Source organism: Coregonus clupeaformis, chromosome 15 (genome assembly GCF_020615455.1).
Source record: "Coregonus clupeaformis isolate EN_2021a chromosome 15, ASM2061545v1, whole genome shotgun sequence".
Classification (NCBI taxonomy): domain Eukaryota; kingdom Metazoa; phylum Chordata; class Actinopteri; order Salmoniformes; family Salmonidae; genus Coregonus; species Coregonus clupeaformis.
In genome coordinates this window covers 22,307,704-22,323,979 of record NC_059206.1, presented here as the reverse complement: position 1 = coordinate 22,323,979, position 16,276 = coordinate 22,307,704, and the positions used below count along the sequence as shown (strand labels likewise).

Genomic DNA, 16,276 nt, shown 5'->3' with positions numbered 1-16,276 from the left:
CGTATTTGAGCGGTCATTTCTGGAGTCACCAGGAAGGGTAGGAAATACCTTCGGTTCTGAAAGGGAGATGACGTCACAGAGGTCAGATCTCAGCGTGAAACAGGGAAGTGTGAAGACATTAGTTTCACAGTTACACAGGGGGTGACACAAAGTGTCAAGATAAGTGATACTAGTAATAACTACGAGAACATCACTTACAACATAGAGTTACAACACCAACCAAACTGCCACTAACCCCACAGCAACCCCCTGCAAAGACCGGAACACTCCTTCATAATATTACTCGTCCTGAACCCCAGTGCCATCGCAAGGTGAGGAGGGGATGAAAAACAAAGTGTTTGACGGCTAAGTGACGTCTAAGTGACTGGCGGGTCTCCCTGCACCCCTGCTCTCTTCACCCCCTTGCCAACCCTCCCGCTTCCTCTCTGTTAGCTAGCTAGCGTAAATCTGCCAGACCAGGTCAGGGCCACATGTCCATCCATACCTGGTTCTCCTTCTGACCTTTCAGCCGGCTCTGAACGGGCCGGGGGGAAACCAGAGAGGAGGGAGGGTGAGGTTTTATGGGACGGGGTGGGGGAGGGGCAGTGAGGGTTTAGCGGGGGGCAGAGGGGAGGCTTATTGAAAGCAGCTGGGAGTGGTGCAGCGAGACAGGGCAGACTCAGAGTGACTGTTTGCTGCTTTATTTAATCTATAGCGTCTAGCAGCAGTAGAGACCAGTAGAGACCAGTGGGGCCTGGACTTTATTTACTGACCCGTGGGGTCAGAACCTGGGCTCAGGGCCGTAACTCTTCTTCATGATGTTGCTCCTCTTCTCCTCTGCCGTACGCAGTTGTCCAGTAAAGCCTTTGAAGAGGAGAGGGGAAACCATAGAGGTTTAATGGGAAATCTAATGCAGGGTTGTGCAGAGCTGTCCTTGTTACACGCATTCACTTTTACAATTGTATTTACTTCAGATAGAGACTCTGACTCGGATTCTCTCTCTCTCTCTCTCTCTCTCTCTCTCTCTCTCTCTCTCTCTCTCTCTCTCTCTCTCTCTCTCTCGCTCCCCCCTCTCTCTAATAAAGAGTTCTCCCTCTGTTATAAGAGCAAGGAGATAAGATGGGTAAATTGTAGAAACAGAAGAAGTTGTTTGTTTTAAAACTTCCTGTAAGACAAAGCATTTTTGTTATGTCTACAATCCCTGTTCCCTGAGACGCTCTCCTCTCTGAGGGGCAGTTTGAGTTGCTCTTTGTTTTGAGTGCCAGAGTAATTTCCTATAACTGGTTAACAGTGGTTACTGTGAACTGACGTCAGCCGCTCTCTGTTGAGGTCTGGAAGGTAAACGTGACCAGGCGTTAGTCATTCTGTTATTGCTCCAGATGACTCTGTATCCTTCAACACAGAGGGACATTAGTAGCATGGGTTGACCTTATTGGCTCTTAATATGAACTGAATCCAAAGCACAGGGCTCAATCTGTCAGACCTGGGTCAAATACATATGTCTAATACTTCCAAATATTTCAGCTGAGCTTGAGTTAGTTTGCCTGGTGAAATGGAACCTATGAAACAGTCCAAAGTGACCCCAAACCGTGCAAACTCTATTTGACCCAGGTCTGCTATCCTTGTAAGGGAAAGCAATATGGCTGAGCCGACAGCCAGGTATTTGTCTAGCACTTTCACCATAGTGCAGATGAAGGATAGGAGATGAGGAGGGGAAGTCACATAATGTGTTTATTTTGATCTCTAAGGCACTTCCACAGCCCTGTCTATGTCAATTTCTCTACTTGTAATACACTCTCTGCAGTGAATTGCTTTATTCTGACCAACTTGCTTTCGCCTTCTTTCCTAGGAAGTGTGTAGAGAGCTCTGGTGCCTTAGCAAAAGCAACCGCTGTGTCACCAACAGTATACCTGCTGCTGAGGGGACCCTGTGTCAGACTGGCAGCATTGAGAAAGGGGTAAGTCTATACTAGCAGTCTCATTGTCTACACACACTAGTTGTCTCCTATAGTCTACACACACTGGCTCTCTCCTGTAGTCAACTCAGCTTTCTCCTTCACCTCTATACCAACAGCCCTATCTCAGTCTCTCTCTCTCTCTGATGTGATGGCAGGTAAGCCTCCGTAGTGGGAACTAGTGAGTGAGCCTCAGTGTCAGAGCCAAGACTAGTTACTGTGAGGTGTGTGGTAACCAGCTCATTCTCTCCTCTCCTCTCCCATTGTATCCCAATGTATTACCCCCTCCCCCTTTCCCGCCACACACACACACACACCATGCTTTGAGGTCATCACTTCAGAGTCTATTCCCAGTGTGGCTGGCCACGCCACGGCCAGGTTAGACGGCTGACAGTGAGACAGCTTTAACATGGATTACGGCGGCCATTGTCACCGGATGGTCCGAGGTCTCAAAGGGAAGAATGGGAGGGTGTCAGGGGCTGTCGTGTGACATTACCGTCCGCTGACTGGAGCCTTTCAGGCCCGGGGGCCTCTGACGGGGTCCTGGGCTACACAGGGGGCACAGGTTGAGATCAGCTCAGAGGGCTTTGGGACAGAGGGCTTTGGGGGGGGGTGGAGGGGTGGCTGGTAGTGCGCTCCTGTCTGGGGTGAGGGTGGGTGGTGAGGGGGATGGGGGTGGGGAGGGGGCTTCAAAGGAATACGACTGTCAGCCATTTCTCACCAGGCCTGTAATGGAGAGGCCCTGCCAACTAGGGGGAAGTGAGGGAGGAGGGAGGGAGAGATGGTAGGGCAGGGAGGAGAAGGAGGGGTGAGGTGGATTTGGAGAAAGGTAGAGAGGGATAGAGAGAAGGATGGGGTAGAGAAAGAGAAAGGGAGAGAGATAAGTAGAAGGAAGGTACAGTAGTTGTGTCCCCCAAAGGTCACATAGATTTCTGTGTCAAACACACACACACTTGCAGGTGGTGAAAGGCTGATAGGTGTGTGGTGTAGTAGACAGGTAGTGTAGAGTCTGTGTGTGTCAGCTCGTCTCTGATAAGACATTCTCTCCCAGGCTATTTTAGACTTGCTGGGAACACAGACAAGTTCTTAAGGAGGACTCTCTCTCTCTCTCTCTCTCTCTCTCTCTCTCTCTCTCTCTCTCTCTCTCTCTCTCTCTCTCTCCTATTTCACCTTCTCTGACCTATCTATCTCCCTCTTTCTTCTTCTATGCCTCCTCTCTCTCTCTCTCTCTCTCTCCTTCTCTGGCCTTTATCTCCCCCTCTCTGCAGTGTTAATCTTGTTTATACAGTGTCTTAGTGCATTACCCTTTTCTGCTCTGAGCCAAGGAGAATGAGGACAGTGCCCTTGTTCTCTCTCTCTCTCTCTCTCTCTCTTTCTTTTGCTCTTTCTTTCTCTCTCTCTCTCTCTCTTTTTCTCTTTCTTTCTTTCTTTCTTTCTTTCTTTCTTTCTTTCTTTCTTTCTTTCTTTCTTTCTTTCTTTCTTTCTTTCTTTCTTTCTTTCTTTCTTTCTTTCTTTCTTTCTTTCTCCTCTTTCTTTCTCTCTCTCTCTCTCTCTCTCTCTCTCTCTCTCTCTCTCTCTCTCTCTCTCTCTCTCTTTCTTTCTCTCTCTCTCTCTCTCTCGCTCTCTTTTGCTCTTTCTTTCTTTCTTTCACTCTTTCTTTCTTTCTTTTTCTCTCTCTCACGCTCTTTCTTTCTTTCACTCTCTTTCTTTCTCTCTCTCTCACTCTCTCTCTTTCTCTCTTTTGCTCTTTCTTTCTTTCACTCTTTCTTTCTCTCTCTCTCGCTCTCTCTCTCTCTTTCTTTTGCTCTTTCTTTCTTTCTCTCTCTCTTTCTTTCTTTCACTCTGTCTTTCTTTCTTTCTTTCTTTCTTTCTTTCTTTCTTTCTTTCTTTCTTTCTTTCTTTCTTTCTTTCTTTCTTTCTTTCTTTCTTTCTTTCTTTCTTTCTTTCTTTCTTTCTTTCTTTCTTTCTTTCTCTCTCTCTCTCTCTCTCTCTCTCTCTCTCTCTCTCTCTCTCTCTCTCTCTCTCTCTCTCTCTCTCTCTCTCTCTCTCTCTCTCTCTCTCTCTCTCTCTCTCTCCCTTTCCCCCCTCTCTCTCTCTGCGTTGTTAATCTCTGTTGTGAGGGATTGAGGGAAAAGGAGGACAGTGCCCTGGTGTTGCCAGACCCTTGCCTTGGCCCAGCATCTTAACCTTCTGACACAGTTACAGACCTATAACCCTCTACAACCTGTACTGTCTCTAAGCCCTGAGCACCACTGACACAGTTACAGATAACCTCTGTCTTTAAACCCCAGGTGCTATCCAGGCTCCAACTCAGGCACAGGGGTAATGATTAATCCTCTCTCTTCCCCTCTCTCTAAACCCTCTCTCCCCCCCTCTCAGTGGTGCTACCAGGGGGAGTGTGTGATATTTGGGACGTGGCCCCAGAGTATGGACGGAGGCTGGGGTCCCTGGTCGTCATGGGGGGAGTGCAGCAGGACCTGCGGAGGGGGAGTCTCTTCCTCCATGAGACATTGTGACAGCCCAGCGTAAGTAGGCAAAGTAAGCCACAGCAAGATGAACACACACATCCAGGTCTCCACCTACAGGTGTGTGTGTGTGTGTGTGTGTGTGTGTGTGTGTGTGTGTGTGTGTGTGTGTGTGTGTGTGTGTGTGTGTGTGTGTGTGTGTGTGTGTGTGTGTGTGTGTGTGTGTGTGTGTGTGTGTGTGTGTGTGTGTGTGTGTGTGTGTGTGTGTGTGTGTGTAGGTGCGTTTGTGCGTGCGTGATCATCACTAATCTCTGACAGATAGACACACTGTTTCCATCCAAACTGTACGGAGCTCCCACTGTTAGGCTCCCCCCACCCCTCCCCTGTCCTCACACTCTCTTTTCAGACAGTGGAGAGAGGGAGGAAGGGAGAGAGAGAGGGAAAGAAGGAGAGAAGGAAGGAGGGAGGCAGGGTAATGCAGAACACCTGTGTAAGGTGATCGGAGCCCCACAGTCCCTGGGTACTGTAACACACACACGGTACTGTAGCAAGGAGGTTCAACACAGAAACCAGACAGTGTAGCCAACATTCGGCTGGAAAACATTAATTACACTGGCTGGCTGCTCTCGTAGGTAGGTAGAGTCAGATGGAGAGAGCAAGACTACCCAACTGTGATGATGATAGCAGGCCAACTCGTGTACTGTAACAAATCAGTGAGGAGCCGTGCTGGTGCTAGTCATTTAGCTCTAATAGACTGCAGTCTGTTGTGACTCCAAATGTCAAGCTGCTCTCTACAGCTGTAAGAACAGACTGGATAGAGTGACCTAAGGACAACAATCACACTCATACACATGCATGGAGATTCCTAGCTCAGGGGAAGGTAACTGTAAGACTGAGCACCCTGTTGCTATGTTACCTACAAAGGACCTACATTGTGGTCCTTTGTAGATCAGTTGGTAGAGCAGGGTAGTGGGCTCGATTCCCGGGACTACCCATATGTATAATGTGTGCACGCATGACTGTAAGTTGCTTTAGATAAAAGTGTCTGATAAATGGCATATGTATATATATTATCTCACACCCTATACACTACCTGGGGAAGACAGTGTGTGTGTGTATTCTGACTGTGATTCGCCCCTCTACTGTACTGCAGCACAGGGTGGAGGGCTGCACTGACTGACAGAGTGTAAACTGCCTCATCAATCTCTTTTATTCCTCCCTTCTCTTGTTTCTCTTCTCTCTTTCAGGCCTTCTGGAGGAGGGAAGTACTGTCTCGGAGAGAGGAAGCGTTACAGATCGTGTAACACAGACGTGAGTTCACGTGTTCCCTTAATTTTTTATTTCTCTCTCTCTCTCTCTCTCTCTCTCTCTCTCTCTCTCTCTCTCTCTCTCTCTCTCTCTCTCTCTCTCTCCCTCTCTCCCATTCCTCTCTCACCCCTGTAAGGTTGTAGAGCAATACCAGCAAACCAAAATTGGTTCTGTGAAAGTTCCCAGAACATTCGTTAGGTTGCAGCAAATGTTCTCATAACACAAAAACTGTGTTATGAGATGATTATATTTGTATAAAACATTCGCCTGATGTTGCAAGAATGTTCCTAGAACACAGTTCATCTGTTCTTTAAAAGTTCACAGAATGTTTCATTAGGTTGTGGGAACAGTCTGGTAGGAACATTGTGGGGACATCACAAAATATATGTTCCTAAAACCCGAAAACTGTCCAGTTGTGCGGACGATCCTTCACCTTTAAACTAAATAAGAAATAAAAACACATACAAATGCATGCAATACCATTCTGAAAAATTATGACACATAATAAATATACAAAAACGTTTTCAGGTTCAATGCAATATTATTTTATTGATTTAAAGGTCCAATGCAGCCGTTTTTATCTCAAAATCGAATCATTTCTGGGTAACAATAAAGCACCTTACTGTGATTGTTTTAAATTAAAATGGTCCCAAAAAAAGCAATAGCAAAGAGAAAAATCATAAATTGTGTTCTGTACCCTGATTGATCATATGAGACTGAAAGAAAACAACAACACAAGGCCACAGCTATGCCCTGGTGGCGCAGAGGGTTAATGATCTGGCTGCATATCCGAAGATTGTTCAATCCCACATATTCTTTAATCAAATCAAATCAAGCTTTATTTATACAGCACATTTCAGACATGGAATGCAACGCAATGTGCTTTACAGGAAAAAACTAATAAAAAAACGGTGAAAATAAAAGCTGAAATATTTACTACACAACAAACATAAGATAAAAAACAAAATAATTACATAAACTGAATAACTAAAAAGCAACCTGAGGAAAAGCAAAGCTAAAAAGATGTGTTTTAAGATATCTTCTAAATATGTCCAGAGTTTCAGTCCCCCTCAGGTTCTCTGGCAGGCTATTCCAGAGGCTGGGGCCATAATAACTAAAGGCTGCCTCTCCATGCCTCTTGGTCTTAGGCTTTGGGATAGTTAAAAGGCCAGTGCCAGAGGACCTGAGGGACCTACAGGGTACATAACTTAAAAGCATGTCTGACATGTATTGGGGTGCACAATCGTGGATTGATTTAAAAACCAATAGAAGAATCTTTAAATGTATTCTAAAACCGGTGTAATGTGTGCTCTCTGTCTGGTCTTGGTCAGTACCCGTGCTGCAGCACTCTGTATGTTTTGCAGTTGACCAATGGCTTTCTTGGGTAGACCAGACAGGAGATCATTACAGTAGTCAAGCCTGCTTGTAATAAAAGCATGGATGAGTCTCTCTGTATCAGCCTGATTGAGAAACAGCCACACCTTAGTAATGTTCCTCAGGTGGTAAAAAGCTATTTTGGTCACATTCCTAATGTGTGATTCAAAATTTAGTTCAGAATCTAAAATAACATCTAGCTTTTTACTTGGTGTTTCATCTTTATTGCCCGTGAATTAAAATGTGCGTCTTTATTCTCTCTCTGTGCTTTGGCTCAAACAAAAACTACCTCGGTCTTGCCTTGATTTAGCTGGAGGAAGTTGTGAGCCATGCAAGTATTTAAATCACTAATACAGGCTAATAATTGATCTGTGGAGCTAAAATCCTCTGGTGACATGTAAAGTTGTGTATTGTCTGCGTAGCAGTGAAAAGCAATGCTGTGCTTTCTGATAACGCTGCCAAGGGGTAACAAAAATAAACTGAACAGTACCAGACCCAAAATCGAACCTTGTGGAACACCACATTTGATATGTATTTTCTCTGAGTTATGTTCACCAACTCCCGACCGGTTAAATAGGTCCTAAAACAATTTAGAACTGGACTGGAGAGGCCAACCCACCTCTCCAGTCTGTCCAGAAGGATATCATGGTCAACAGTGTTGAATGCAGCACTTAAATCTAAGAGTAAAAGGACAGAGAGCTGTTTGGCATCTGTGTTACCTCTAAGATAATTTACCACTTTAACTAAGGCTGTCTCAGTGCTATGGTGGGCATGAAAACCAGATTGGAATTTTTCAAAAATACAGTTGCCACTTTAAAAAAATCATTTAGCTGTTTGAACACCAATCTCTACAGAATTTTGCTTAAGAATGAAAGGTTGGAGATTGGCCGAAAATTGCTAAGAGCTGAAAAATCTAGATCACCTTTCTTCAGAAGGGGTTTCACCATAGCAGTTTTTAGTGCAGTGGGGAAAGTGCCTGTGAACATGGAGTGATAAACAATAGCTTGCACTTCTTCCGATATGCAATTAAAAACTGTTTTGAAGAAGGTGGTGGGGATATGATCGAGAAGGCAGGTAGAAGGCTTAAGTTGTGATACCACTTTTCTGAGCATGTCTGTGTCAACCAGGGAAAATAAATCCATAGTGCCTTTGGGTGGTAGGATAGGGCACATATCATCAAACTTCTGATCAGGTCTTGCTTGACTGATACCCAGCCTAATGTTGGTTATCTTATCTCTGAAATATGCCGCAAACTCATCACATTTAGATGTGGAGGAAAGTTCACATAGGTTGGCGGGGGTAGGATTTATCAGGCCATCAATGGCCGAGAAGAGCACTCTCGGATTATTCTGATTAATAGTGATCAAGTTAGAAAAATGTGCCCGTCTGGCATTCCTAATTGCCTTGTTACATATGCCAAGTTGCTCTCTCAGAATATCATAATAGACCTGCAAATTTGAGTTTTTCCTCTTCCGCTCTGCCTTTCAGCAATTTCTCTTTAATTAATTAGTTTCCTCACTCATCCAAGGGGCTCTCCGTTTGGATGTGGCCTTTCTAAAATGTACTGCAGCTATGGCATCAATGGTTGCCCATAATTTGCTATTAAAGTTATCAACTAAATCATCACAAGAGGAATGCAGAATACGTGGTGGAGTATTGTTCATACACTCAATAAAATCTGTAGCAACTTCAGAGGTAAGATAGCGTTTCTTAATAATGTGTTCAGTATTACCTGGTGCTATGGGCAACAAGGTAGTAAAAAATACACAGTGGTGATCAGATAAAGCAACATCAACAATAGAGGATAAGTCAATAGAAAGCCCCTTGGTAATAACCAGGTCCAGAGTATGGCCGCGGTTATGGGTGGACCCAGTAACATGTTGGATATAGTCCATAGAGCTCAAAAGATTAATAAATTCAGTGGCCTTGGAGTCAGTCTCTTTGTCAACATGAATATTGAAATCGCCCAACACAATGATTTTATCATAGTTCTCAAGGACAATAGACAATAGTTCAGATAGATCAGTAAAGAAAGTGGGGCAGTGCTTTGGTGGCCTATACAGGGTTATGGCCAGCACTGGTGGCTGACATTTAAATAAATTAAAATGCTGTGTGTCTATATCACCTTTTAGTGCGCCTACAATGTAGTCCTCAAATGTGAATTGCATTTAAATATGGAGAGAAACATAATGGGTACGTATTCCAATTTACTTTAAGGATCTACACATTTGGATGCTGAAAATGTTGTGGTAATATTAGGTAAAACTTAAATATAACATTTTCTAAATGTTCTTGACAACCTTCGTGAATATCACAAGAATATTCTTGCAACATCCCAGACAACTCCCATAACTTAATTAAATGTTCTGGGAACCTTTAAATAACTTAGAACAGGTGTTCTGTCAACATTCTTACAACATTAAGGGAATGTCCTGTGCAACCTAACTTGTAAACATTGTATGAATGTCATCACAACTGAGCATATTTTGGTGTTTTGGAAACCTACAGTGCCTTCAGACTTCTTTCACATTTTGTCATGTTACAGCCCAAATTCAAAATTGATTAAATTGATCTCACCCATCTACACAAAATACCCCATAATGACAAAGTGAAAACATGTTTTTAGAAAGTTTTGCAAATCTATTGAAAATGAAATACAGAAATATCTCATTTACATAAGTATTCACACCCCTGAATATACATGTTAGAATCACCTTTGGCAGCGATTACAGCTGTGAGTCTTTCTGGGTAAGTCTCTAAGAGCTTTGCACACCTGGATTGCACAATATTAGCCAATTATTCTTTTTAAAATTCTTCAAGCTCTGTCAAGTTGGTTGTTGAACATTGCTAGACAGCCATTTTCATGTCTAGCCTTAGATTTTCAAGCTGATTTAAGTCAAAACTGTAACTAGGCCACTCAGGAACATTCAATGTCGTCTTGGTAAGCAATTTGCCCCAAACATTTCTTTGCCACATTTTTTGCAGTTTTACAAAAAATATTTATATTCTGTACAGGCTTCCTTCTTTTCACTCTATCATTTAGGTTAGTATTGTAGAGTAACTACAATGTTGTTGATCCATCCTCAGTTATCTCCTATCAAAGCCATTAAACTCTGTAACTGTTTTAAAGTCACCATTGGCCTCATGGTGAAATCCCTGAGCGGTTTCCTTCCTCTCCGGCAACTGAGTTAGGAAGGACGCATGTATCTTTACAGTGACTGGGTGTATTGATACACCAATCCAAAGTGTAATTAATAACATCACCATAGTCAAAGGGATATTCAATGTCTGCTTTTTTAAGTTTTACCCATCTACCAATTATGGTGGGGGGTATCCAGATTTTGATATTATCATACCGTCCTTCTCTCACCTCAGGATTTACGGTATTACCAGTTTAATACACAAGTGGGTGCCCAAAAATGAAAAAACAACAACATTGGGAGTCTATTACAAGAATGCTAACAAAACAAGTAATAGCGAATTAGGCTGCTAGCTAAATATGCTAACGAGTGCAAATGAAAATAAATGAATTTCAATCCAGCTCATAAAGTTATACATAGGTAGGAGCTACCAAATGTCATTTTTGGTGAGTTTGGACATTTACAAGCGAATGTGAACAAATGAACAATGTTTTGACGCATGCAGTACTGGCTCTCCAATAGCATGTCTACATGCTGTGTCTCTGTGAACTGTGGAGTCTGGAGGAGCAGACAGACTGAGAACGGAGAGGAGAAAAAACGCAAGGAAATCAAGATAGCAGTGGCAGCTGTACAAATAACTAATCCAAAGGGCTTTGCCTTCTCAAACATGGCAGAAAGCTAACACAATATGATGCCCCGTCACTTTATTAATTCAGCCACTTACTTAGATAGCAAGTTAAACTAAGGGTCTTGTTAAGCATAATTCTGCGTTTTTCACGTAGAAAAAAAAGATAAAACGCTTAAGAAATATCTTGCTGCGTTTTGTAAACACAAATCTAAAATGCTTCTTGTAATTTCTGCTCGGCATCAGACTAATATTGTGCTTCAGTTGCACTTCTAAACTCGGATGAGAATTCACCAACGGGCATTCTATCAGCAGACAGCGTTCTGACTGATGTGTAGCTTCTTTTCTCTGGTACTTTTCTTGGTGTAGCCAGCCTACTTTTCTCAGGTAAAATGCAAGAGGAACTTTAAGCAAAACATTAGGAAATGTAGCTGGTTACATTCTTTCTATGATAAACATTAGAAATACTATGGCCATGCATTGTTTTTACAAAAAATACCTTTTTCATTGTAAGCTCATTTACTTGTGCAGCTGCCAGCCAAATAGCGTTGCACTTCTGTTGTCATCTCATGAAAATGAAGCTATTTTATGTCGAATGTGTTGCACTAATGTATTTTCTGTGAAGGAACACTATAGTTGCACGTCCTTGATTACTCTATTAAAGGGAAAAAAAACACTGTTGACTTTCAGTATAAAATGCGACCCCTGTCAATATACAGCTGGACTCCTGTTGTGCTATTTACAAACAAACACTTGACTGTCTTAACGGTGCTGGGGAACTAAGTAAGCTTCATAATGTAAAATAATGTGACAGGTGAAATAAGAACGCAATCTGCTTTATCTCCTAATGCATTGCACAAGTTGACTGCAGGTATTTACTTAAAAAATAGCTACAAATATTTAAATGTATTGAAAAACGTCAAATAAATAGTTTCAACGGTATTGACGGTATTGAAAAATCCTTCCCTGGCTATTTCCAAATACCCCGGTATACCGCTGAAGCCTACTACCAATAGGTGCTCTTCTTTGTGAGGCATTGGAAAACTGTTCTTTGTGGTTGAATTTGTGTTTGAAATTCACTGAAGGACCTTACAGATAATTGTATGTGTGGGGTTAGGGTTGTGGCGGTCACGAAATTTCGTCAGCCGGTGATTGTCAAGCAAATAGCTGCCGGTCTCACGGTAATTGACCGTTAATTAACATAAACACATTTAGCATCTCCTGGCTTCCACACATAGCCTACAAGCCACTGATGCAGACCTTTGGAACGTCTCCATTTTAAAAAGTATAATAAATCCATGTAATATAGCCTACACCTTCACAATAAATCCATTATTTATTTTAGACAGGTCTAAAGAATCTGTAGTCTTTTTCAGAAGAACAGAATAGCATACTCTGAGTTGTCCTTATGTTAGGTCCTGATCTGGCTATGCCATATGGTTGTGGGCTACACTCATTTAGCAGACAAGATTTGCTTAGAATTCCATGGCATTATTTTATAGTATTTTAAAGTATGAAGAATACAATTGAACATAGCTGAATAAAATAGAAATGATATTTTCTCCAAATGATTTGAGGGAGTGCGCACATGCGACTATTCTGTGTTGAGCGGTTAACAAAGAAACAGGTACTTCTATATGCTTAATTTAGAGTTATTTATGTAACTTTAGTTGTGATACAAACGTTGGGCTATATGTTTAGATTTTTAATACATTCTAAGGCTGCATGATGCGACTCTAATGATGATTTGAAAAAAGTTGCATGAAAGGCATGAGCTCTGCTTTGTTTCTTGTACATGCTGTACACACTTCATCAGTCTCTCATTCACAATTTGACAAGCACTTGATAATGCCTTGAATTTCCCGGCAGCATCCCCTTTGTGTGGCCGTAATGCCCCCTAAAAAAATCCATGCCTTTTGCAGCCAGTGACCATTGTGCCCTTGGGCTGAATATAATTACACGTGTTTAATTTTTTTTTTATTATTATTATTTTTTTGTGGGGGTGGGGTAGGGGGGGTAGAAGGATTACTTGTATACTATCCCAGAGGTAAGGTTTCAAGTGTCTCCGGAAGGTAGTCAGTGACTGTCCTGGCGTCGTGAGGGAGATTGTTCCACCATTGGGGTGCCAGAGCAGCGAACAGTTTTGACTGGGCTGAGCGGGAACTGTGCTTCCGCAGAGGTAGGGGGACCAGCAGGCCAGAGGTGGAAGAACGCAATGCCCTCGTTTGGGTGTAGGGACTGATCAGAGCCTGAAGGTAAGGAGGTGCCGTTCCCCTCACAGCTCCGTAGGCAAGCACCATGGTCTTGTAGCAGATGCGAGCTTCAACTGGAAGCCAGTGGAGTGTGCGGAGGAGCGGGGTGACGTGAGAGAACTTGGGAAGGTTGAACACCAGACGGGCTGCAGCGTTCTGGATGAGTTGTAGGGGTTTAATGGCACAGGCAGGGAGCCCAACCAACAGCGAGTTGCAGTAATCCAGACGGGAGATGACAAGTGCCTGGATTAGGACCTGTGCCGCTTCCTGTGTAAGGTAGGGTCGTACTCTGCGAATGTTGTAGAGCATGAACCTACAGGATCGGGTCACCGCTTTGATGTTAGCGGAAAACGACAGGGTGTTGTCCAGGGTCACGCCAAGGTTCTTTGCACTCTGGGAGGAGGACACAACAGAGTTGTCAACCGTGATGGCAATATCATGGAGCGGGCAGTCCTTCCCCGGGAGGAAGAGCAGCTCCGTCTTGCCAAGGTTCAGCTTGAGGTGGTGACCGACATCCACACTGATATGTCTGCCAGACCTGCAGAGATGCGATTCGCCACCTGGTTATCAGAAGGGGGAAAGGAGAAGATTAATTGTGTGTCATCTGCGTAGCAATGATAGGAGAGACCATGTGAGGATATGACAGAGCCAAGTGACTTGGTGTATAGAGAGAATAGGAGAGGGCCTAGAACTGAGCCCTGGGGGACACCAGTGGTGAGAGCACGTGGTGCGGAGACAGATTCTCGCCACGCCACCTGGTAGGAGCGACCTGTCAGGTAGGACGCAATCCAAGAGTGAGCCGCGCCGGAGATGCCCAACTCGGAGAGGGTGGAGAGGAGGATCTGCTGGTTCACAGTATCAAAGGCAGCAGATAGGTCTAGAAGGATGAGAGCAGAGGAGAGAGTTAGCTTTAGTAGTGCGGAGAGCCTCCGTGACACAGAGAAGAGCAGTCTCAGTTGAATGACCAGTCTTGAAACCTGACTGGTTTGGATCAAGAAGGTCATTCTGAGAGAGATAGCAGGAGAGTTGGCTATAGATGGCACACTCAAGAGTTTTGGAGAGAAAAGAAAGAAGAGATACTGGTCTGTAGTTGTTGAATAATTGTTATTCCTTTCTCCATACGTGCTGTGTGCTCCGAAGCACCTCTCACTCACATGGCTCTCCGTCATGTGATCGGGTCTTTCTCACAGGCTACAGGTGAAGACAGCCACATCGGGGACGCAACTGCTCATGTCCTTATCCAATTCCGAGACTCATATTGAAGATATTGGAAGAACTGCCCACATTTACTTTTCGTCAGCCATCAAGATGAGTAGGCCTAATGAACAGCAAAACCACTAGCCTATGTCAATCTACTATCCCCCATAGTACAAAAGTTGACGTATTCTATTCTGTGCGAGAAAAAAATATTCCAAACATAGTCTGGGACAGTTGTGGGATGCGATAGATCCCAAATGAATACAACCACTAGCATCCCAAAAAATGTTTTAAGCAATGTGGCTGACGCAACAGATCAGAATGTTTAGCTTAAAATGTTGATAAACTATTAGGCTATTTCTTCACATTATAAGTGCAGCAATGCGCACACGGCAGTAGGCTATAAGCATGAATGTTCCATTAGCGGGAAAACACCATTATCAAAAGTGACCGCAAATGCGGTTATGCATGTAATGCTTTTATTATAAAGGTGCATTGTTTTGGTGAAAATTATCTTCCCCAAACTTGAAACTCACGCGCTGCGTATGTACAGTTGAAGTCGGAAGTTTACATAAACTTAGGTTGGAGTCATTAAAACTCGTTTTTCAACCACTCCACAAATTTCTTGTTAACAAACTATAGTTTTGGCAAGTCGGTTAGGACATCTACTTTGTGCATAACACAAGTAATTTTTCCAACAATTGTTTACAGACAGATTATTTCACTTATAATTCACTGTATCACAATTCCAGTGGGTCAGAAGTTTACATACACTAAGTTGACTGTGCCTTTAAACACCTTAGAAAATTATGTCATGGCTTTAGAAGCTTCTGATAGGCTAATTGACATCATTTGAGGCAATTGGAGGTGTACCTGTGGATGTATTTCAAGGCCTACCTTCAAACTCAGTGCCTCTTTGCCTGACATCATGGGAAAATCAAAAGAAATCAGCCAAGACCTCAGAAAAAAATTGTAGACCTCCACAAGTCTGGTTCATCCTTGAGAGCAATTTCCAAACGCCTGAAGGTACCACGTTCATCTGTACAAACAATAGTACGCAAGTATAAACACCATGGGACCACGCAGCCGTCATACCGCTCAGGAAGTCTCCTAGAGATGAAACAGAACAACAGCAAATGACCTTGTGAAGATGCTGGAGGAAACAGGTACAAAAGTATCTATATCCACAGTAAAACGAGTCCTATATTGACATAACCTGAAAGACCGCTCAGCAAGGAAGAAGCCACTGCTCCAAAACCGCCATAAAAAAGCCAGACTACCGTTTGCAACTGCACATGGGGACAAAGATCTTACTTTTTGTAGAAATGTCCTCTGGTCTGATGAAACAAAAATAGAACTGTTTGGCCATAATGACCATTGTTGTGTTTGGAGGAAAAAGGGAGTTGCTTGCAAGCCGAAGAACACCATCCCAACCGTGAAGCACGGGGGTGGCAGCATCATGCTGTGGGGGTGCTTTGCTGCAGGAGGGACTGGTGCATTTCACAAAATAGATGGCATCATGAGCAAGGAAAATTATGTGGATATATTGAAGCAACATCTCAAGACATCAGTCAGGAAGTTAAAGCTTGGTCGCAAATGGGTCTTCCAAATGGACAATGACCCCAAGCATACTTCCAAAGTTGTGGCAAAATGGCTTAAGGACAACAAGTCAAGGTATTGGTAGAGCATGGCGCTTGCAACGCCAGGGTTGTGGGTTCGTTTCCCCTGGGGGGGTAGTATGAAAATGTATGCACTAACTGTAAGTCGCTCTGGATAAGAGCGTCTGCTAAATGACTAAAATGTAAAAATGTAAATGTATTGGAGTGGCCATCACAAAGCTCTGACCTCAATCCTATAGAAAATGTGTGGGCAGAACTGAAAAAGCATGTGCGAGCAAGGAGGACTACAAACCTGACTCAGTTACACCAGCTCTGTCAGAAGGAATGGGCCAAAATTCACCCAATTTATTGTGGGGAGCTTGT

General features: G+C 43.4%; 1 protein-coding gene across 1 annotated transcript in view; it reads left to right on the top strand.

The window, feature by feature from the left end:
* LOC121582789 (A disintegrin and metalloproteinase with thrombospondin motifs 6) overlaps positions 1-16,276 on the top strand; it is an 89,506-nt gene that overhangs the window by 32,840 nt on the left and 40,390 nt on the right. Inside the window, exons 13-15 of the mRNA XM_041898890.1 lie at positions 1,829-1,936; positions 4,313-4,458; positions 5,646-5,709. Coding sequence (XP_041754824.1) covers positions 1,829-1,936; positions 4,313-4,458; positions 5,646-5,709 — 318 coding nt within the window. The remainder of the gene's footprint in view (positions 1-1,828; positions 1,937-4,312; positions 4,459-5,645; positions 5,710-16,276) is intronic.